The 22934-nt window shown below is 38.3% G+C and overlaps 2 protein-coding genes across 3 annotated transcripts; one reads left to right on the top strand and one right to left on the bottom strand.

Annotated features, from left to right (window-relative positions):
- Window positions 1-3020: 3020 nt before the first annotated feature.
- On the top strand, window positions 3021-6936 carry LOC140938890 (uncharacterized). 2 transcript variants are annotated; one of them, XM_073388417.1, is made up of 2 exons: window positions 3021-3157; window positions 6225-6936. In XM_073388417.1, exon 2 carries the CDS (start codon window positions 6248-6250, stop codon window positions 6920-6922), a length of 675 nt encoding a protein of 224 aa, XP_073244518.1. In that variant the 5' UTR covers window positions 3021-3157; window positions 6225-6247; the 3' UTR covers window positions 6923-6936. The 2 variants fall into 2 exon arrangements, with proteins under 2 accessions (XP_073244518.1, XP_073244517.1); XM_073388416.1 differs by lacking the exon at window positions 3021-3157 and adding an exon at window positions 4969-5036.
- A 2714-nt stretch (window positions 6937-9650) lies between these two features.
- On the bottom strand, window positions 9651-15980 carry LOC140938834 (uncharacterized). Its single transcript, XM_073388362.1, has 3 exons — window positions 15915-15980; window positions 11394-11441; window positions 9651-11031 (listed from the first exon to the last, which is right to left on the bottom strand). Exons 2-3 carry the CDS (start codon window positions 11407-11409, stop codon window positions 10253-10255), a joined length of 795 nt encoding a protein of 264 aa, XP_073244463.1. The 5' UTR covers window positions 11410-11441; window positions 15915-15980; the 3' UTR covers window positions 9651-10252.
- Window positions 15981-22934: the final 6954 nt, after the last annotated feature.

Raw genomic sequence — 22934 nt, 5'->3', positions numbered from 1 at the left:
ATTCCATGCCACTTGACTATATATTTCAAGTCTTTCAATATATTCTGAATCTCTAAGTCTTTTTGCAATTTGTGGTTTCCGCCTCCTCAACGCTTCGGTGGGTAACTTAAACTTCCTGTGCTCTACAGAGTAGTAAAACAATGCCATGTATCTCTGCCTCGGCCCATAAAAAGTATAGCATTTGCGATAGAGCGGACTTTATCTATGGCGACGGAAAGAAACTGCGTATTGCTTTAATAAGCCAAAGTGGCTCATGTGTTACAAGTAATGGCTTCTGTTTCTTTTTCTTCTCCGTCCTTTTTTGCTCTTTCATAATAGACGCGCGTAGATTACAAACCGCTGTTTGACAAATCAGGGGTCTTTTTTGCATGAGCATGCGCGACCGCTGACTTGTCAAAGAACACGCGACCAGTGACAGAGACCGTGCTGCATAGTCATAGGAACCAAATTGTTCACTTTGAAAGCTTGCTTGAGATTGAAATGGTAGCAGGAACTTAGGAAAGACCTTCGTTGTACAAAATAAGTAAAGATCTGTTGATTTGTGGAGACTGATGCGCTGAACGAGGTGAAAGAGCAAGTTTCTCAAAGATGTCTGACACGAACATGGCTGCTTGTTGTTGTTTGGCGCTCGACTCGTGTCTTGATTCCCCTTTAAGAACCGCAAAGTTTGGCATAGAATGCATTGCTGATACGTAGCTATTGAGCAAGATGTTCTTTATTTAGTGTTTGTCTATAAATCGGATGTAAATCATTTTCTCGATGTCGTAGAGGATTTCTGTCAATAATTTGTTAATAGCTGATTTAGCCATATTTCGGGAGCGGATTAATAACGATCAGTGGGCGACTACCACGCCGTTTTCAGTTGGAATAGAAAGTTTTTGCCTTAAGTATTTTAGCGATACAAAGTTTGTTTATAGGAAAATTGTAGAACTTCTTGTTTTTGCGTGGACTAACATTGTAACATCTTTTACAGAAATTTGCTTTTGGCCAGAACTTAAATGTTCTAATGATTTTTAACTTTTGGTCGGCATCACATGTTTACTGTGCTTCTTGGGAAACCAAACCGTTTGTTTCATCAAAATCGGTCACAAGATTGGACTTTAATTTCGGTCCTATTGAATGCAGTTTTGACTGTGTCTCATTGATATTCATTTTTTTTATTGTTCGAGACATACAGAGTGACTACCACCAACATCTCACCAGGTGACTAATCTACGTCTCGTGTGCTCTTCATTTTGTAGCTTTAAAGTGCTGGGAAAATTGTAGAACATATATTAATTCACTGCTGAACTAAACATCGGCTTTCACGCACTTCGAACCCACTCGCTGAAATTTGCTATGTTTTTTTTTTTAATATTTCTCTTCCTTTCCCATTTCAAAACAAAGAAAATTGAAAGTGTTTACATGCATCAACAAACGTTTCTGCACTTTGTTAGACTTTGATGAGGTCAGCGCAATCCTCCAGGCACTACATATACACGCGCTGTCGTCCAGGTCAAGTGGGGAGATGATATTTGATAGTAGCTCGTGTATGTTAAAGCCGATCTACTTCGCTTTTGTTAAGACCATGTTAGAGTTTTTTTTTGCAAACTACACATTTTGTTAAATCACGAGCACATTCGCCAAGACCAACGAGCAAAATAATCGCTGTGATAGCTTTGAGACGCGCCATTTTGATGAAGGCAAACCCTGTGGTGAACCTCCATGCACATCGCTTGTTCAGCGGTCAAGCATGCTCATGAAAAAAAGCCCCCTGTTGTTTGACAAATGAACCCGCGCTCAACACCCCTCGGGGAGGAATAAAACTGGACCCGAGAGAGAGAGGGGGGTGGAATGGAGCCTAGTTTCAAAACAGGACAAACATTTCTTTCTTCCCTTAAGTTAGTGTTAAGCGAATTGAAATGGTTCACTTTCTTTTTTGCCATATTTATTCATGTTGTTAAGCAAAAAGGTGCGATTTTTTCACACATTCTAGAAACAAATAAAACAGGTTACGTTGTTCTCTAAAACCAGATCATTTTAATGTAAATTCCGTCTAAGCTCGATTTCCGTCCCTGTCACAGGTTCGGTCTTGTTCCTCTCTTTCCGGGAAGGAGTGCGGGCTCCTTTCCCAAACAGCGGCCACTAATTTTTCCTAATTTCCATCCCGGTATCATATGTTTCATTGTTGGGGCTTGACGTCTTGTGATGTGATTTAGGACGATAAAAAAACAATAGACAAATCGCCGGTCCCGCTGGATCATTAGTAGCCGGGTCCCGCTTTCTCTATTCGATGTTTCTCACCCGCTCTAAATTATCTATTAATTATATTTAAAAAATGAGTGCTCCGATATGGCTGAGGGTCTATAATCACGATTTCGGCTTGTAACTAGTTTAACCCTGCTAGGTTTGTTTAGGGTATTCCGGTTCTGTTTCACGCGCGTGTCTTGTGACATGCAAATCAGCTTAGAAATCGTATTTAATGCGCATGTGCATCATACCGTTCAAATTGGCACGATTACGTACTGGTGACGCATGACGGCGGAAAGTTGACCCGGGTAGGCGAGTTATCCCTAGCTGAGCGTTTACAAGGCAGGTAGGGTTACCCTCTTGCTAGGGTAACCCTACCTTCCTTGTAAACACGTCGTGCGAAAAAAGAAGAAATATGCGAGTGCTAGGGTAACCTTCTTGCTAGGATAACCCTAGCACCAGGGTTACCCTCCCTCCTTGTAAACAGGGCCCTAATATACTTTTTTGAAAATATGATGGAGGACTTGTTTATTAATATATAGCAGATGAGATGTACATGTAGATGTAGATGTTCTACACTGAAAAAAAACTGAACCACTCCCACCACTTTTCACAAATCTTTAACTTTGAAAGGTAGGAAAATTCAATTCAATTCCAAACTGTAATGCTGATAAAAACAGAACTTTTTGGAAGCAAATCAAGCTTTCAGGGAAAGGCATTAAATTTAGGCGGGTGACGCTTTGATCAGCTGTTCAGTTCCGCGAAACAGTTTTTTCCTGTTCAAGGCAACGTCATCAAATTTCAAGTGATTTGAGGGAACCGTTATATATCTAGCAGCGATCAAGGAAATCGGACAACTCCTACCAGACGCTGTATAAAAGCTACGCAGAATTTTGCGAGTGAAGGTTCGTACATCTGTTGCAAGAAGGTAAATTTTGTTTTTCAGCAAATAACTAGTAATTTATTTTAACATGTTACGTCAAATTGTTATTTAAATGAAAGAGTTACGGTCAAATCACCATTCACATACGAACAATTTTCCTTGCTGTCAGTGCATCTCCAGTTTTTTTTTTTTTATATCTAGATGAATCTCTTTACTCGCGAGTAAGGTCGTTTGTATTTCCTTTTAAAAGCTTCAATCTAAAGATAAGATCGTAAAACACGTTAATTTGGAAAAACCTCGTCAAATGCTGTGTTTCTTGTATTGAACAAAGCTTCACCTTATGATTTTCAATTGAATATCGACGATCCTTCATGATACGAACATCGTCCAAAAGAAATCAGAACATGAATTCAGCTCCGTTTCCTTCTAACATAATATGAGGACAATCACACCTACCTTTTCGTTGTCTTATTTTATTTCAGCCCGGATTTTTCCTTCGGTTTATGAAAGCGTTGTACCCCGCAAAGGAGCAAATTTATTTCATTAACACATACTCTCTGTTCGATAACTGAAACTTGTTCAAAGCACTATGAGCTACTATTTGCTAAACTCCCGGCTGATTTCAGAGCATTTTCCTCAGAAAAAAGGAACTCTTGGAGAATTAATGCAAAAACGGCAGCCCTAAACGTCTTTAAGCGTCTTTAAGCGTCTTTTTTATCACTTAGTACCTAAAGTCCTTTGCCTTTGTAAAAAATAAAACAGTACATTTATTTAGCAACCCTTGTGACACTACAGGTGTGGTATGGAATTCCTAATGAAAGAGGCCAAGTCTCCACTAAAATAGCGGTAAGGTGGGGGGTGGGGTGGGTGGTACGCTAATTTATCAGTTAGGGCTCACAGTCCTTCGTCACATAACAAAGTCTTTAAACCGTGCAGGTCTTAGAACTTTACGCGTACACCTCGTATTTTGAGGAGGTAGTCGTATGACACAGACTTTGAATAGCCTAACATAGTTCTTAATATAAAATAGCGAGAGCCATATTATGGCTCTTGAAAATAGTTAGTCGTCTCTATTTGGTAGTCTCGGTATTAACTACTTCAAGCAAAAGCGGACTACAGTACTCTAGGTGCATGAGAAAGAACATAAGCCCTGTAGAGACGTACTAATACGTCCTTAGAAATGAACTTACGTATTCTCGGCAAGGCCGAAGCCTTTGCGCAGGCCATATTCAGCTGTTCCTTTATGTGCGCTTTAAATGTTAATTTACTGCCTAAGACCACTCCTAGGATTTTAAGTGTATCTTTCGTATCAACACTGTTAGAATCATTCAGATGGAATTCTCACTCGTTTGATGACGGCCGAACGGCTATAGCTTGCATTTTAGCGGCGTTCGTCTGATGACACCTGTATATTGTAGACATGGCCTAAGCCTAAGAGAGCAGGGAAAATGGTTGGTCAATTTTACTACAAATTGATGCTTCGCGTCCCGGCCAATGTTCGATTTAATATAAACAAATGGTATTCTCATGTTAGAAGACGTCTGCATTATCGTCACCGCCCCCACTGTAGAAGGAGGCTTTAGGAATTCAACCCCAGGCTTTCAGACTGTTTGATCACCGTTTTTAAGAGCATACACAGTGGTTGCCTCTTTGGGCGATGCCAAAATTGAAATGACCTTTCAGTGGCTCTGAGGCAAGAAAAAGGGCACAGGGTATACGTATGCATAGAAATAAAAAAAAAATGAGATACACATTCACACCCAGAAACTATATCTTATACTAATCAAACCACCAAACAGACTAAAACTGAAATCCCAAACAAACGCAAATTACATTTAATAACCAGATTATGTATTTTTTTTTTTATCTTGAAGCTATATACAGCAGCACAGTTCACAACTGAACGCGATGAGTCGCATGCAAGGTTAGTGCTGTCGTGCTTAAATAGTTTTTTACTTAGTCCTTTTCAGCGCGTGGATTTAGGTCAAATCACTCCTCTGAATTTGCTGCCGTTGCCTTTAATTTCTGATTTCATTCGACGGGGTATGGATTAAAGTTTACTTATACTGGCGCTGTGTTTATTCACTTGCGCAAAGCAATTGGTTCTGTTGATCACGATCTCTTGATAAACAAGCTAGAATCGTATGGACTTAGGAACACTGAACTGGATTATTTCCAAAGCTATTTATCTGATCGCAAGCAAGTTGTTAGCATTGGCAAAGCGACAAGGTTCAATTTTAGGTCCCTTGTTGTTTGTTTTGTTTACAAACGATCTCTCAAAGGTCTTAACTCAATGTCAAATATTGATGTACGCTGATGACACGGTTATGTATTTTAGCGCCACCGATTCTCAAGTAATAACTTACATCTGTGACATCTGCTTATATGACATTTTATAGCTATATTTATTTGTACATAATGATCATTATTATTTCCATTCCATTTTAGTTTATTATATAAGGCCTCTATGGTAGCAGTTTTTGAGACTTAAAAAAAACTGAAGAGTCACTCTATTGAAATAAAGGTTTCTATCTTGTTGACTCGGATCTTCCCTTTCCCCGACTTCTGTTTCTATTTTTATTTATTAACATTCGATTACATAATGTATGGCTTGCTTATGAGCCATAAGACTAATCAATCTACGCCGATAACCTACAATGTATATTTGTGACCTATGGATTGTTCAACGAGGTCTTTTTGATCTCACTGATCTGATGTCATCGATTTATCACAATCGTTTGTAAACCTACCAAGTCGGGCCCCATAGTGCAGCGCTAAGACCTTTTTAGTTTTTTAAAAACGCGAAATTAAAACTGAGACATAACAATAGTCGTTTACGATAACATAAAGAAAGGTTTTACAGTCCACATTATTGCGGATTATTGAGACTGAAACTACTTATTCAGCAGACTTCGCACACATTTTTTTTTTACATTTGTTTTAGCTGATGTTGGAAGTTGCGCAAATTCGATGACCTGACCGAGATGCGAAGACGCCACTTTACTGACTCCAAAACGACAACTGAGTTGCTCCCCAGCGTAAATAATTTGGTCCTCTCTCATTCAAATTAACCTATTAAATCAATGCAAGCTAATTGCTTTTTCCTTTCTAGCAAGCAAACACCTACGACAACACATGACCACGGCCCTCAGGAAAGACGTGGTTGATGGTCCTTCTTTCAGCCAAGACTTGTTTAATAATGAAGAAATTGTGAAGATTCGAGATGCTGCTATAAAGACGGAGTTTATCAAAGGGATGGTTTCGGGAACTCTGAATCCAAATTATTATGGAGGCTATATGGTGCAAGATGCTGCCTACTGCTTTGATGCTGTGAAAGCGTTTGACAAGGCTGCTAGGAAGATGGAAGAACAAGAAATGTTTGAATTTTCAGAGATCTACCAGTCACAGTCGATGAGTTTGAAGGAATACAATAAAGAATTTGTTACGACCTGGCATCTCCAGAATACCAAAAGCATAGTTATGGGTCCTGCAGCAAAGACCTACGTAGAATATGAGGGCAGAGTAAGCCGTGATTATCCCAAGTTCCTAGCCATTGCCATGCTACCGTGCCACATGCTTTGGCCGTGGATTGCCAATCAGTTCATTGATTTTGTTGCCAAGTCGAATCCGTACTACAAAGGCTGGTTTAAAGAAAACGAGACCGAGCCAAATCATAAAGGTCACCTGGAGAAGTTTGTTGATTCTCATTTCGGCCCTAAGGAAAAGAAGAAGGCTCTTACTATCTTCCGCGATGGAATGATTAACGAGTTAAATTTTTTTCGAGATGCTTGTTTAGAAAAGCTTATTTGACTACCCCGTCGATTTTTAATTCATATACGTAGTGGTACTACAAAGTAATGACACAACAGTGTGAATTCCTAATGCCCCATTATTCAATTAGAGATGAGATATACTCGTATGCATTGATCTGCTGGGCATACGCCTAGGCGAAATTTTAATTGGGACAGTGAGAGAAGGCTTGCAAGTATAAGAAATTGTATGAATAAGGATTAGAATAAACAGATACTATAAGTCTATTTATTTATTTATTTATTTACCAGCACAGGCCTGCCCAGAGGGAATGTGCACGAACGGGACTCATAGGTCCCATACAAGGTGCCATCCCTGCCCAATCCCACAACCTCTAAAGGTTGGCCACACCACCGGGGTCTACGACACCTACTCTTTTCGAATAGTGATGTAGTTTCTTTTACGTCCCACAAGAACAAATCAGTGAAAGTGCTGTTTGACGGAACCTACGGTTTTTCGTCCTTATCCGAGAAGACTAGAAAGTCTAACCATTTGCAGATGTCATTACAAAGGCAGCACTTTCTTCTCAGTTATATTTAAAGACCCTGAGCGTTGGTCCGGCCGGGGTTTGAACCCGCGACCTCCCGCTCGGCAGACCGGCGCTCTCCCAACAAAAGTAGTCACTTCTTTCTGTGAAATTTCAGTGCAATTTAAGCGTTTGTACATCATTTGGCCAAATACCAGTTAACTACTATTTTTTGGTTCTTTGAAAGTATTGCAAATCAAGGTAGGCGGACGTAAGCTGTTCGGACATTCCTGTGAAACTTCTGGCGAATGTGCAATGTACTTCGAGAAGGAAGTGAGGTGTGTAACTGATACCAGCTAGCTAATTCACCTAGCCTGCAAAGCAGGCGTATTTTGCTGTGCAATCGATTTGGACTTTCGACTGACCGAGAGTTGGGGCAAGTCAAAAAATGATTTAATACAATAAAACGCCTGCTCTGAGGCTATTAGTCACCTATGTGGAGAAGAAGGAGCACAAATGTTTAAAAAGTCTGCAGTCGATCTTAATTCTGCATTTTACCCCTAGCCTGCATTTTACTCTCAGTCTGCAGTCTGCATTTTATACCTGGTCCGCAGTCTGCAGTCAGCAGTCCTCAGTCTGCGTCTTACACTGACCGAACGTCCTTTTAATTTCTAAGGCTTCCTTTCCGGCAAATAAAATGAACTGAATGTAAAAAGTGAAAGAGAAATAGCGAAAAATTCAACTTCTAATTACAGTCAAACCAAGTCAAGCGTACCCCCCAAGATTCTATTAATGAATTGATTATTTGAAAAATGAATCCGTTAGTCGTTCCCGTAACTTGTGTCAAATTCAAAGAGGCATTTCTGAATGCGTAATGAGCAGTGAATATTTTACGAGAGTTTCTCTGTATTCTCTGTGCGCAGTAAAATTAGTGCTGCTCACAAAAGGGTTGGTAATATGTCATATTTTCAAAGAAACGGTTTTATATTTAACGTGAAGATACTTAAAGAAGTCAGGTTCTCAGAAAGTTTATTAATTCTTCTTGAAATTCGATTTGTTTGGAATAGCGGAGCCCAGAAACATTCACTAAAAATTGATGTCAGGTGCCCAGTATCCGGACAGTTTTTTCTTTGCTGTACAGAATCGATGAATTAGCCGTGTACATTATCCGGATAAGATTTATTTCATATCTCTAACTATAATTAAAGCTTAGGATATATGATATAGTCGTAAAATGGAATTCTACTCAACTCCGTACGGAAATTTTTTTCACTCATTCCGAGGCGACTTGATTTCGTGTGCGCCTCTTGTTTCGCGTGACTGCATTTTCTATATATAACCGAAAGCGTCGGAGTTGAACCTGGAATTCTCATACTTTCCCCAGTTGTGACTTCTAGAATGGGGTTGCAACGGTCTGAAAAATGTCACAAAGGGATTGAGAGATGTGAAAGAAGGAGGTATTAGTGCTAGAAAAGCAGGCTTATTGTGGGGACTGAGCATGAAGAAATCAACACTGCAGGTCAGACTAAATAGGAGAGTGACCTTTGACCGTCGCATTGAAGTCCCTTCGCCAAGCTTTTTTTTTTTAAATAAAAAATGAAGAAAAAAAATTCGTTTGCAGATTGGGTAATTGAGCTAGCAAACCGCGGCTTCGGCATGTCCACGGATGCCTTCCTTAAATCAGTGAAAAAGTTCCTAGACAAGGAAGTAAGAATTATGCTATTAAACAACCGCTCGCGTTCCCCACCATACCCCAGTCATTTGTTATGTTTTATTTCACGATGCTAGGTTATATTTTTGGAATCGATTGCGAGACAACTTAGCAAGTGCAAGAGAAGCTTATAAGTCGTTTGGCTGTCGAAATTTATGTACAATTACGTTGTTATTGTTGTGTCCGGATACTGGGCCAGCTGTCCGGATACTGGGCAACATAGGAGCTCTGCAAAAATATTAATTTCGCGATGGAACCAGAGGCAAAAAAGTTAAACTGTCTTTTGTCATATTAAGGACTAAATAGATTTTCTCTGGGCCAAATTTCAGAGCTCTTGCGATCAACAAAGGAAAGTTATTGCAATGTTAAACTGAAGTGTCCGGATACTGGGCAACATAGTGTATTTATCTCACCTATTGTATAGAATACGTGATCTTCATTGTGAATTGGTATATTTCAAAGAGCTACACAACGAGCAAGAATACTATTGACCGATAATATACAGGACGGGGGCAGCTGTAGTGTCAACTATAACTAGTTATATGGGAAGTCCAACTTTATTTTTCGAGAACTATGAATTATTAGTTAAAAGTGACAAATACCTGACAAGTAAACTAAGACAGCAAAACAAGGAAATTTGAACTTGTCTCGGTTGAAATTCAGTCTTAACAAACTAAAACGCTTGATTCTCTCTTCATAACTCCTCAAGGCTCGAAGCCATTTAGGTACACGTACTGAGTTTGGAAAACTAACTCCCTGTGAAACTGTTTTAATTTTGTTTCCAATTAGTTAAGTCATACCATGTTCTGTCCTACGCATAATAATTTGACCAGATGACTGAAACGCTTAAAATCTCACTGAAACGGCACAAACATTATTTATATTTCATTAAGGAAATTTACCCATTTAAAACTATGTATTCTGAGTCTTATCAGTTTTTCTGATACAAATTCTTATCTGTTGCTTATATTACACTTACAATTTAAGGAAGCCTTCTTTCACTTTCTTTCCTTAAAGTCCTTATTACTCAGCTTATCTATACGCGTTTACAGCAGGTTAATGCGTATTCCTAATATATATATAATTGAATAATGAAGCGTCAGGAGTTCACATTATTGTTTCCTCAGTTTATTGTCCAATAAACGCTGTTAATTCATAAAAGAAGACAAGAAGGCAAATTTGGTTCACATGGTGGAAGATCAGAGGGACAGTGAACCAAACTTTCGTTACATGCATCTCGAAAGAAATTTAACTCGTTAATCATTCCATCGCGGAAGATATCAAGAGCCTCCTCCTTTTCCTCAGGACTAAAATGGGAATCGACAAATGTCTTCAGGTCACCTTCTTCGATCTTGTTTTCTTCAAACCAAAAGTAGTACGGATTATTCTCTTTAACCTGACTGATGAGCTGATTGGCAATCCAAGGCCAAAGCATGATACATGGTAACATAGCAATGGCTAGGAACTTAGGACGTTGACGGCTTACATCATCCTCATATTTCACGTACTTATCAGCTGCACGACCCATTACTATGCTTTCGGCATTCTTAAGATGCCAGGTCTTAACGAAGTCTTCATTGTACTCCTTGAGAAGCTTTGATTGTTCCTGGTAAAGCGATGAAAATTCAAGCATTCCTTGATGTTGCATCTCCTTGGCAGCATTGTCGACCGCTTCAACAGAAGCAAAGCAATAGGCAGCATCTTGTACCATAAAGCCGCCATATTGTTTTGGATTCAGCGTTCCTAAAACCATTCCTTGGATAAACTTCGTTGCTATGGCAGCATCCCGAATTCTTACGACTTCTTTGTCATTAAACAAGCCTTGACTGAAAGATTCCAATTTCGTCGATGAAGGACCATCGACGTTGTCGGCGAAGTCAAACCCGTCGTTCCTGGGGGACGTTGGCGTGAGCTGTTGTAAGCGTTTACTTGCTGGAGAGAAAAGAGCAATCCTGTTAGTAAATTGGATTGATTTGACTGAGAAGGAAACAACTTACTTATTTACTTTGGGGAGCAACTTAGTCGTTATGGAGTAGCCGGGAGGTGTCTGCGCAATTTGGTAATCCAACGTGGGCGATCTCGAACGTTTGCTCAATCAAACTTAAGAAAATTATGAAAAATCAAGAAGCCACAAATTTGCATTGCCAGTTTCGATTGCTGGAAATGGGCGCCATTCATAAGTTTCAATACAACCTCTTGGTTCCGTAAATAGATCATACTTAATCGAACAGTGAACAAAAATCGTGTTAAAAAAATTTCCAAGCAAAAAACTAAAGTAAGTTAGGATCACTAACCTTGCAAGCGACTCATCGTGTTGAGCTGTGAGCTGTGATGTTGTATTACTTCAGCATAAAAAACAATAATAAATTAGCCTCGTTATTAACATGATTTTTCTTTTCCTGCTCTTGTAATTTGCATCCCTTTTCTCTTATTTCTAATTATAATTGAAAGCCAATCGTTCAGATTAGAGAATTTTGTTATCAGAGTTATGATGATTAAGTTAAAAATATAATGTGGTTCCTGGTATTGACGTATTTGCTCTCGTTTTAACAGAACGCTTCGGTTCTAGTTTTTTCCCAGCAATGGCGAAAATTAACTAATATTACGAGTCTAGTTATCTCTAGTATTGTCCTTTATCTATATCTGAATTGTAAATAACTTATAAATAGCCTGTAATCCCAGTCCCTCTGAAACAAATGTAATTTTATTTTTAGTTGTAACTTATGTAAGCACATTGTAATTCATAGTTTTTATGCCACCATCTGTATTTTAATAAACCATCATCATTATTATTATAATTTTTATTATTATTATTATTATTATTATTATTATTATTATTATTATTATTATTATATAGAGAGAGCATGTGGTCGCCCGTTTTTTTTTGTCTTTGTTAAGACTACAGTTACTAAAGTTCTCTCTCTTTTTTTCTACAGTTTCTGTAGTTACTTTATTGTCACCTTTAGTCTGTCGCCCTCTATATTTAATAGACTTAATACTTTGTTTAGTTTCTTAGTTCATTTTGTCTTAGTTTCATGATACTGCGGCTTTTCGCTTTGTTCTTATCACGGTCCTTAATAGCCTCCCACGCAGGCCTTTTTAGGGGAGCTCGTATTTCGTCCCTCGCCAGAAACGCCTGCTCAACCGAGAACAACATTCCTTTCATGTTCGTGGGGAAGGAACGCGTGACGCACGCCTAAGAATGTCTGCGGGGGAGGCTATGAGAAAGTGCTGCAACTGATTAAAGTCACGCAATACGCTTTAAGACCGGATGACTTGATCCTTCTATATCTTTTGTTCTTCTATTTGTCTCGAAAACAATAACAATGTTTCGCCAATTTCCACCTACAAATAATAGGAGACATATGATTGACAAAAATTTGTATTTACTAGCGGCGCGTTTCCACAAGCGCGATTCCGTAATGTGGTTAGCTTGAATGGGGGAAATGGGTCGGCAATGGAAAACTACTGTCTTCGGTTGACTTTGCGTACCCGCCAATTTCGACAAATCTACTATGGAGAATGAGTCGACTGGAATGTTTCCCCGTAAGCAAGCTGAAACTTACTAGGAGCATTTCATTTCTCTCAGTACACTTCATGTTATGTTTGCATCGAGCTGTATAAAAGAAATTGTACTAACATGGAATTTCTCAGTGATGGGACTAAAATCATGGTTTTTGCTCAGTCTGGCACAGCAGATAGATTTATAAAAGGGTTCAGTGTCATCTTTTAGTTGTCATTCAAAGTATCTCTGTCAAGAACAGAGGCATCCTGTTTACATTTAGTATCAGAGAGCACAGGTAGCCCAAGCTCGAAATATGAGCATCGGCATTGTTGCGTAACATTCAAAATATAAGGATTTGTATGGGAAAAAAAAACTATCTTTTCTGTAACCTTCGAAGATGAAAGGATTTCAATAAAAAACAGCTTACCGTACTTAAAATGTGTGTTACGTCTCTCCTGTGTGGTCCACGGGCCGAATTATGGCCGTTTTATTGGCTTTGATGTAAACAGTTTTTTCTCCAAAAAAGCATAAAACGGCCATAAATCGGCCCGTGGACCACACAGGAGAGACGTAACACACATTTTAAGTAAGGTAAACTGTTTTTTATTGAAATCCTTTCATTTTCGTAGGTGACAGAAACGATAGTTTTTTTCCCATACAAATCCTTATATTTTGAATGTTACGCAACAATGCCGATGCTTTTATTTCGAGCTTGGGCTACCTGTGCTCAGAGAGAGAAAGAAAGCCGTGTAAAACAGTAGCGACTTCAATCTCTTGTTTCAGATGCATAACAAATATTTGAAGTGAAATTGTGTGGTATGGATACAAGTCACTTTTTCTGAGGAAATGCTCTGAAATCTGAGCCAGCATTTGTTAGTGCATAGTTGGCTCATAGTGATTTGAACAAGTTTTCTTTATCGATCAACGGAAATTGAAAATTGTGATGGAAGTCCGACCCAATTCATAAGATCGACTCCAGTAGCTAGCTTTGTTATGTCCAGTGTTATTGAAACCCAAGTATGTTAAAGGTTTAAATGGTCATAAGTCATCCTTAGATATTCCTAATAAATTAATTAAAATAGCTGCCCAGCAATTGTCAATACCTTTAACATATATCTATAACCAATCTATTGAAACTGGAACTGTTCCTGATATTTTAAAAGTCTCACAAATTTCCCCAGTGTATAAGGGTGGTGATGCTACAGACCCTAGCAACTATCGGCCCATAGCAACTCTCTCACCTTTTAGTAAAGTGCTCGAGCGTCTAGTCTATAATCAGTTATATTCGTTCATAGATAAACATCAAATCTTGTACAAATATCAGTTTGGATTTAGGAAAGGATATTCCACTGAACAAGCTATTCTTGAAATTACTGACAATCTGAAGCTAGCTACTGACAAAGGTCAAATAACATGTGGTTTATTTCTCGACCTATCAAAGGCATTTGACACAGTAAATCACAAAATACTGCTCTCTAAACTATTTCTGTATGGAATTCGGGGTACACCACGTAATTGGTTTGAAAGTTATTTGCACAATCGAAGACAATATGTTAAAATTGACTCTACTAAATCTAGCTATGAAAATATTACCTGTGGTATACCCCAAGGCTCGACTCTAGGTCCTCTTACATTTTTGCTCTATGTGAACGACTTACCAAACTGTGTCGACAAACTTTCAGTGCGGAGCTTTGCTGATGGCACCAATTTATTTTACTCTAGCGACAACTTAAAACAGCTTGAATCCGTAATGAATCAAGAGCTTAAACAAATTTATAACTACTGTGCTCTAAATAAGTTATCTATTAACACTGCAAAGACCAATTACATGTTAGTCTCATCATCTAGGTGCCACCCAAAGATAAATATCACTGGTATTGAACAGAAAGATTACATAAAGTACTTGGGAGTTTATATAGATAAACATCTCAATTGGCAACCACAGATACAACATGTAAATAATAAATTAGCTAAAAATTTAGGAATCCTTTCAAAACTAAGATATTACATAGATCTGAATATACTGAAACAAATTTAGTATGCTTTAATATATCCCTATTTGAGTTACGGTATTCTTGCTTGGGGCTGTGCCAGCAAAACCAGATTAGATTGTCTTCGTATTAAGCATAATAGATGTCTCCGCACCATCTTCTTCGTACATCCTAGAGAGAGTGCTGCTCCCTATTTCAAACTCCTAACCATCGTTAAATTAGATAATATATACAAATTAAAAATATGTTGCTTTATACATAGAATGAGAAATGAGACTGATAGCATTCCAGATATTTTCCTTGATGTCCCGACTCCAGCATCGCGTATACACAATCATAATACAAGATTTGTCAGTAATCTGAACTATTTTACGCCAAGAGTATCCACCAACTTAGGCAAGACTTCCTTTAAATTCTCCGCTCCAAAAATCTGGGAGACTGTACCGCCTGGTCTCAAGTGTCTGCCATATCATAAGTTTAAGAAAGAATGGAAGTCCTGTCTTCTAACCAACCAAATCTTACCTTGCTTATATGTTCTATCACTGATATTATTTGAGATTTTATTCCTCTCTTTACTGCTGCCAATTATTTCAACATGACGGTGTCCAACAAGAAAGCCCTTGCTACATTGGACACCGTGCACAAATGAACTTAATGTCTTTTAGTTAATTATTATTTTGTCAGCTACTTTATTTTCCTACTACGTACAATTATCTTATATAGTTATATCTTATATCTTATATAGTGTGAGTAAAGAATTGAATTAAGAGAATGACTTAAATTTGCGCCTTTGACTGCGGGGTACAGCGCTTTAATAAACTGAAGCAAAAATCCCGGTTGAAGCCCAATAAGAAGACAACAAAAAGGTAGTTGTGATGGTCATATTATGTTAAAAGGAAACGGAGTCTAATTCATCATATGTTAACTCCTTTTAGACGATGTTCGTGTCATGAAGGATTGTCGATACTCAATTGGAAATTAGTAGCCGTTGTGAAGCTTTGTTGAATACAAGGAACACAGGATTTGACGAGGTTTCTCCAAATTAACGTGTTTTAGGATCTTATCTTCAGATTGGAGCTTTTAAAAGGAAATCCAAACGACCTAACTCGAGCAAAGAGATTCATCTGGAAAAAAAGAACTGCATGCACTGACAGTACAGTTGGACAGGACAGTTGTTCCTAAGTGAATGGTGATTTGACTCAGCACTACTATCCGTATGACTCCATTAAAAAATTACAATTTGACATAACCTGTTAAAATAAATGACTAAACTATTTGCTGAAAAACAAAATTTACCTTCTCACAACAGATGTACTAACCTTGACTGGCAAAATTCTGAGTAGCTTTTATGCAGCGTCTGGCAGGAGTTGTCCGATTTCCGTGGTCGCTGCTAGATATATAATGGTTCCCTCAAATCACTTGAAGTTTGATTACGTTGCCGTGAACAGGAAAAACCTGTTTCGCATCCGGTAAACATCTGACGTGTAATGCGGAACTGAGCAATCAAAGCGCCAACCGCCGCTACCCGAAAAGCTTGATTTGCTTCCAGAATAATATCTGTTCTTATCAACATTACAATTTGGAATTGATTTTTATTGCTTTTAAAAGTTAAAGATTTGTGAAAAGTGCTGGGTGTGGTTCAGTTTTCTTTAGAACATCTACCGGACCTTAGCTATACATGTTTATACAAGTCCTCCATCAAACTTCAAAACAGTATATTAATTGAATTTGTCGCTTTCTCCACGCTTCGTCGGGTAACTAAAACTTCCTGTACACTATAGCAAGTAGCAAACTGAAAAGAAAATGCAATGGGATCAATGTCTAAGTCGTGTAAAAGTAAAGCCGTCTGAGATCGACGTTGACTTTTTTTGAAAGAGATCCGCCAGTTGTAATTGGTGACGATTCTGGGATTTGGACGAGAACAAATGAGGTTACTTTCCCATGATCGAAATTTTTGGTCTTGCGAAGCATTAACTTTCGATTCTGTCGTTGAATCTTAAGTATTAATTGATTGAGTTTGACTCTACTGTCATAATTTAGGGCGGGCGAGAAACATCGAATTAAGCGGAAACGAGCTAGTAGTGATCCAGCGGGACCGGCGTTTTATTTTCTTGTTTTTCACCGTCGTAATTCACATGAAAGACGTCAAACTCCAAATAAGAAACAGTAGATTCCGGGATGCAATTTAGGCAAAATTACTAGCCGCTGTTCAGGAAATGAGCCCGCGCTCCTTCCCCGAAAGAGAGGAACAGGGGAACAAGTGCGCCGATCTGTGAGAGCGGCGGGAATCGAGCCTGGACGGTTTTTACATTAAAATTTTCGGATTTTAGAGAACTACGTAATTTGATTTGTTTGGCTCTAGCTTACCTTTTTAAAATAAATCTTTAAAAAAAGTCACACCTTTTTGCCCAATAACTCATGATTAAATGAATATGAATTTGTAATATGTTCCATGATATTACTGACTTTATAGTGTCAGGCTTCTCAACAAGATATAATTATCTACTTTGATATTGCATTTAGAGCTTCTGCATGTGTGATCATCTTGCTCTAAGCATCCTACGCAGGCCTTCTTAGAGTTCCGTCAGGCGTTCCTTCACCGTTGGGGGAGCCGATCGCGTGCAAGACGAGCTAAAGGAACGTCTGCGCAGGGGGCCGTCTCGCTCTACGCCTCAACGGCGTAATTACAACTTCCCGTGTATTTAGCAGGTGAATGTATTCAGTGTCTAGGTGCTGCGCTTTCATTAGTTTTAACACTCGCAATCAAGATGAAAATGTGGAAACTTGGAAAGATTAATGGTTGTTAGCTTTACACAAGTGAACTTATTACATGGGAAGTACATGGGCGGCCGGTGATTTTGGTTACGCGAAGTTTTCTGAGATCAATGTTATAATTCGACCTTCTTGCTATTTTTACCGTCTAGTGTAATGATTCTGTTAGCTTTTCTTTCTTGTCTCCTTGTTTTTTTTCTTCGTTAATTAAAGCAATTCATTGTGTTTTTGAACTAAGTGTTCCATGTGTGTGTTTGTTTCATTTGCGTGATTGCGACCGAGTTTGATTATAGAATTTAGTACAACCGGTTCAGAGTTGTACTGTATGCAGTTGATAGTTGGAACATTAAACATGAATTACAATCGAAAAAATAAAGCAGTTCTGTGTCATGCAGACATTTCCAAACGATATTTCTCGGTCCCCAAGGTTTGCCACTTGCAAATCGTGTTTTACTTTTTGCATGAATTAAAGCAAAGGTCAAGGAGTAGAGACGTCACTGGATGGCATGAACGGCCCGTCGATTCAGACGTTACTGAGGGAGTAATGACGACTCGAAGTAATCGGATGAAATTCAGGCTACTGATCGAGGCAGGTCGTCCGCAAAAATCCGGACATTTTTTGAAACTGCATATTTTGTTATCTGGATTCGGGTGGACGGGACCTTAAACCACTTTGGAGAGAATGGAACTCTGGAGAACGGTTTCAAAAAGATGCGGTTTCGGTGAGCGGATTCACCGGTTTCGTGTGGACAAAAGGTCGATTCGTCCACAAAAGTATGCGGTTTAAAAAAAATTTGGATTCAAGTGGACGTGGCAATACTTCTTTCAGGGTAATCATGACTGTGAATTGCTATAATGATTGTGTAACATTTCATTGCATTTGCGTTTAATGATTTGCTCCATTGTCACAAAGTGTCATGAATAAAATCTTCCTGTTTACTAGCAAGGATCTGTCGTTTAAAATCACAAGAACTCAACTAATTATTTTAGTGAGTGTGTGTAGCTGCCTTCTGTCAGTTCTGTTTTTCAGTATATTTTAAATGTCCTGAAAATTGGAAGCTTTGTAAAAGAATTCCATTTAATATAATCCATTTTTACTGCAAACATATAATCGGACACCGTGCGAAGAGAGCGACAGGGAAAGACTACAGTAGTAGGTAACAGAAGAACCGTACGAGCTTGTCCACTCAATTTAAAAATAAGTAATCATGTATGAAAAGAAAGAAAAAAGGAATCGTAAGAAGTGTATAACCATGATATAAATTGTTAATTATGATTAAAAAAACACTATAATGAATATGACCGCTATGCGACCAAGTAACATATTGGGCTATTAGAATCAAATCCTAATCTTTTTTTTTTTTTTTATTGAACTCTCTGCAACGTCTTTTGAAACATGACACACTTGGGTCTTCATTCCTTCTCGGGTTTGTTATTCCATAAATAAGGGATTCTATTTAAAAATGTTCCCTTAAATAGTTCGCTTTTTACTGAACGGATCTGACTCAGTACAACACAGTACTACATAGATGACAAATTCACATCACATGAAATAAATAACTGCAGATTTCTGGTAAACAAACTTTACCTTCTCGCCACAGGTCCAGCGGGGGCTTGATCCGAATCGCTATATATTGCTTACAAAAACAGTTAGCTTCTCTTCAAGCTGACTCTCTGACAGGTTTAATCTGACTTCCTTGGTCGCTGGTCTGATGGCCCATTTAAATCACTAATAAGTTTGTTTCTCATCCGGTGAAAGTTTGGCATGTAACGAAATGTGAGCAGTCAGAACCCGACGCGATAAAAGTATGAGGCATTTCGAACAAGCTGTACTCAGGTTTACTTCCCATGGTATATTCATATGAGTATTACTGTCTAGAATTAATTTTTGCCGTCTTTAAAATTACAAACTTGTGAAAAGTGGCGGATGTAGTTCAGTTTGCTGTTGATATTTTGTCTCCTGTATATTTCAATACCACCTGGCTATATACAAGTCGTCCAATACGTCTGCTATTTACAGCACTGTATTTAGCAATTTGTAATGCGCACCTTTTCTACAACCTTCGCCGGGTAGTAATAAACTTCCGGTGCGCTAGCAAGTGGAAAATTACAAATTCAGTCCCGTAAGTGTGTTTCAGAATCAAACATTACCCGACAACGTGAACAAATATGAAATCTTGCTTTTTATTCCACAGTAAAGCTTTGATTGTATACAGGCTCCCCTAGCCAGATGTTATTGCTTTGAAACTGCATTATATTAAGAACTTGAATTTGTTAATGGACGACATCTAAGTCCACGCTTCATGGCGTAATTAAAACATCCTATGTCATTTTCTCTCATAGATGTTTCTTTTTTCTAGCTTATACACCTCAAGTTTTTGCACTAGTAATTGAATGACAAATTTCACTTTTAACAATATATCGATAGGGATCAGACCCAGTAAGACCACTCAGTTTGCATGTTGTCTATAGTTGCTGGGCTTTTATTGGTTTTATTTTTAAATGAAGATAAAACCGGGGAAACCTTAAAAAGAAGACAAAAGACAAAGACACAAAAAGGATTGTTCGCATCAATTGTACGAGTGAACGTATCGTTTAGAAAGACCAACTTCATTTTCGGAGAACAACTTTTTAGTCTAAATAATTTAGCAATGATCGAACGAGACAGAAATCAACCTTGCGTATCTCCTCTGCGAAAGATTGTTCTGATTGTTGACTGAATTATACATTATGCCTACAAATTATCATTAGAAACGACAAAAGACAGCTTAAAGACAACTAAAAAAACTTAAATTTAACTTTCTTGTTAAATTCTGGGACTGAAACGTATTATCTTTCTTTCGTTTATCTCTTCGAGGCAGGAATCATTCCTTAAGTTATTAAGTCATCTGAACAGATTGGACCTAACAGGAAAAAAAGTGACCCGCAACCGGAGTGTGGCGACAGTAGCTGCACAATCAAAGCGGTATAAATTGCGAGGCAAAACACTGACGTCAAAGAACGGTCCTTCAAAGAATACTCCAAACCGTTTACGGTCACGGAATTTCGGAAACTTTAATAAAACTCTTTTAATTGTGTTTCCCACCAGGTATAACAACAATATATCAAACAATATCCAAACTAAAAATTAATAAAGCGGATGAAAATGATCAGTTTTGGAACAACCCTACCACAGCCTCAACACTCACCTGTACATTTTTGATATGGAACATAATTTTCCACGCATAGCACTCGAGGTACATTTAATTTAACGGTTTTGCCAACCAATCAGAGTCCATGGCTTCTTGACAAATAACTAAGATAAGGTTCATTAACTGCACTTTGACTTGTTTAGAGTGGTCACATCCGCTCTCTCGTCTCGGTTGGTAGATGATCAAAACTTCCCATCTAAGATCGTCTAATCTGCTAAAATGTCGCCTCTGTCATGACGCATCAAAATAGCCACATAGAAGACACAACACCAGAGGTTTTGCTGGTTCAAGGTCCGGTCTATGCTCGGGTTCCTTTTCAGCCGGGTTTGTCGTTATTTATGACCCTCTGCAAGAAATGTAAACACTTTGACTGAAACAAAAGTAAAGGCCGGAAGGACACAATCTCAGTGGTGCTGCAACCCTCATGCGAAAACAATTTAATGTTGTTTAACTATCAAATTATTTTCTCTTTTGGCTATTTGTGACCAGTCCTCTGACAAATACGCCTCGAGTTTGTCACTAGTACTTGAATGACAAATTTCACTTTATATCAAAGATGGATCTGACAGAATAAGACTCAGCTGTAAGACTAAAGTCTGAAGGTCTCTGAATAGCTATAGACCACTGTTCGCACGTACTGACTCCTCGGTCTCTCGGTCGCTGCTAGACAATAAGGCCTACTCTGGGACCTTAAGTCGCCGTAATTTTAGGCGACTTAAGGCGATTTAAGGCGACTTTAGAAAAATTTGGTCAAAATGTTGCGCGACTTAAGGCGATTTAAGGCGACTTTAGGCGACTTTAGGCGACATAAGGAGAAAAAGGTGACATTTAGGTGAGTTAAATGTTAGTGAATATGTTGCAGTTAATTTTTAATTTCAGTTAATTCTTTGTTTTCCTTTGTTTTAAATTCATTAGCATACATAACCATACCCAGAAACGATGGAAAAATAAAAATTAACTGAAACAAAAATGAACTACAACATATACAATTTCAAAATCTGATAACACTACCTCTCTAGGGACACAATGTTGTAGCATAAGTTAATTCAGTCTTGAAGACATCTACATTAGTCTTCCAAATTTTCAACAATCTCAGCTACCTAATATTTTGAACATTAAATATCAAGGTAGCTTGTGTTGCAGGCGTATTCTAACCCTGGTTAGTAACATTTGTGAAGCAGCTCTAATATCCTTGTTCTGGGCCCTGTCGCACTAAATGAATTGCCAACATTTTGAGTTTCCCTTCAACATGATTGGCAAATGGACAATGGCACTTTTAACAGTCCAGTCCTGGCATGTTCTCTAATCCTGATACACACACAGGGGGCCCAGAACTAGGATTTTGCCGCTGTTTTACACTGAGATGAACTTAACCCGGAGTTACATCTGTGGTACAGGCTAATATCAAGGGTGTTGGTTTAGTATTACATTAGCAGAAACAAAATCTGAGTTAGAAGCAACCAAAAGAGTAAATTTTCTCTTGGTCTTTAAATGCATTATTTTATAATATAAGGGACAAAAAATCAATGGTTCCTGCATTTCTTTTTCCAAAAAATAAAACCCTAAAAGTAGAGTATTTCAATACATCTCTGTAAAATACTGTAAGCTAGTTTGTAGCAAAAACTTTATATTGAAGTGTCTTTTTTTCATAATTTGACAACAAACATTTAAGTAATTAATTAAAAACATCTAAAATCACTTATCGATATCGCACATTATGGAAATGACGATCCCCATTGTATGTCTTGGCAGTTGCTCTGCCAATGTTTGTCCCCACACGTTTGGCTAAGAGGGTGTTTTTCCAATTGAATTCAAAACAAAAAGTTTGTAGTTCTCGCCGTATATATATTGCTCCTTTCCTGTCTCAGTCAAACAAAACACTTCCAAATACTTGCTTCGCTAGTGAACTGTACTCTCTTATCCATGGTCTCTTTGGAAACTTTCCAGTCGGGTTGATTTCATGAGTGCATTTATGCACGAGCAGAAATAACTAAGCTTAGCTTCAACCAACCTCGCTCGATCTGTTCCACGCGGCAGCGTTTACGCTCTCAGCACAAAAGGAAGCATTATGCGTCATGTTCAAACCGATGGCAGTACCAAGTGTAAACGTTTCCATTATTATGTAAGAAATTTCCATTTAAAAGGAGATCTTTAAACGAAAACGCGACGTACAATTGACAACAACTAGAGCACTTTTCTATCCGCCATTTTGCTTCTCCCAGAATTCCACTGCAGTCTCAAGCTAATTTCCATTGTTTCTCGGTCCCGCCCTCTCCCCGCCTCCAGACCAGTTAGTCACGTGATCAAAACACAATACTTTCTAGGCGACCATAACGTGCAGGAAAGAACAGTATTATTTGGCTTTTCTACGTTCTT

Source organism: Porites lutea, chromosome 5 (genome assembly GCF_958299795.1).
Source record: "Porites lutea chromosome 5, jaPorLute2.1, whole genome shotgun sequence".
Taxonomy (NCBI): domain Eukaryota; kingdom Metazoa; phylum Cnidaria; class Anthozoa; order Scleractinia; family Poritidae; genus Porites; species Porites lutea.
Note: the sequence above shows the minus strand (reverse complement) of the source record. Positions and strands in the feature narration are given on the sequence as shown.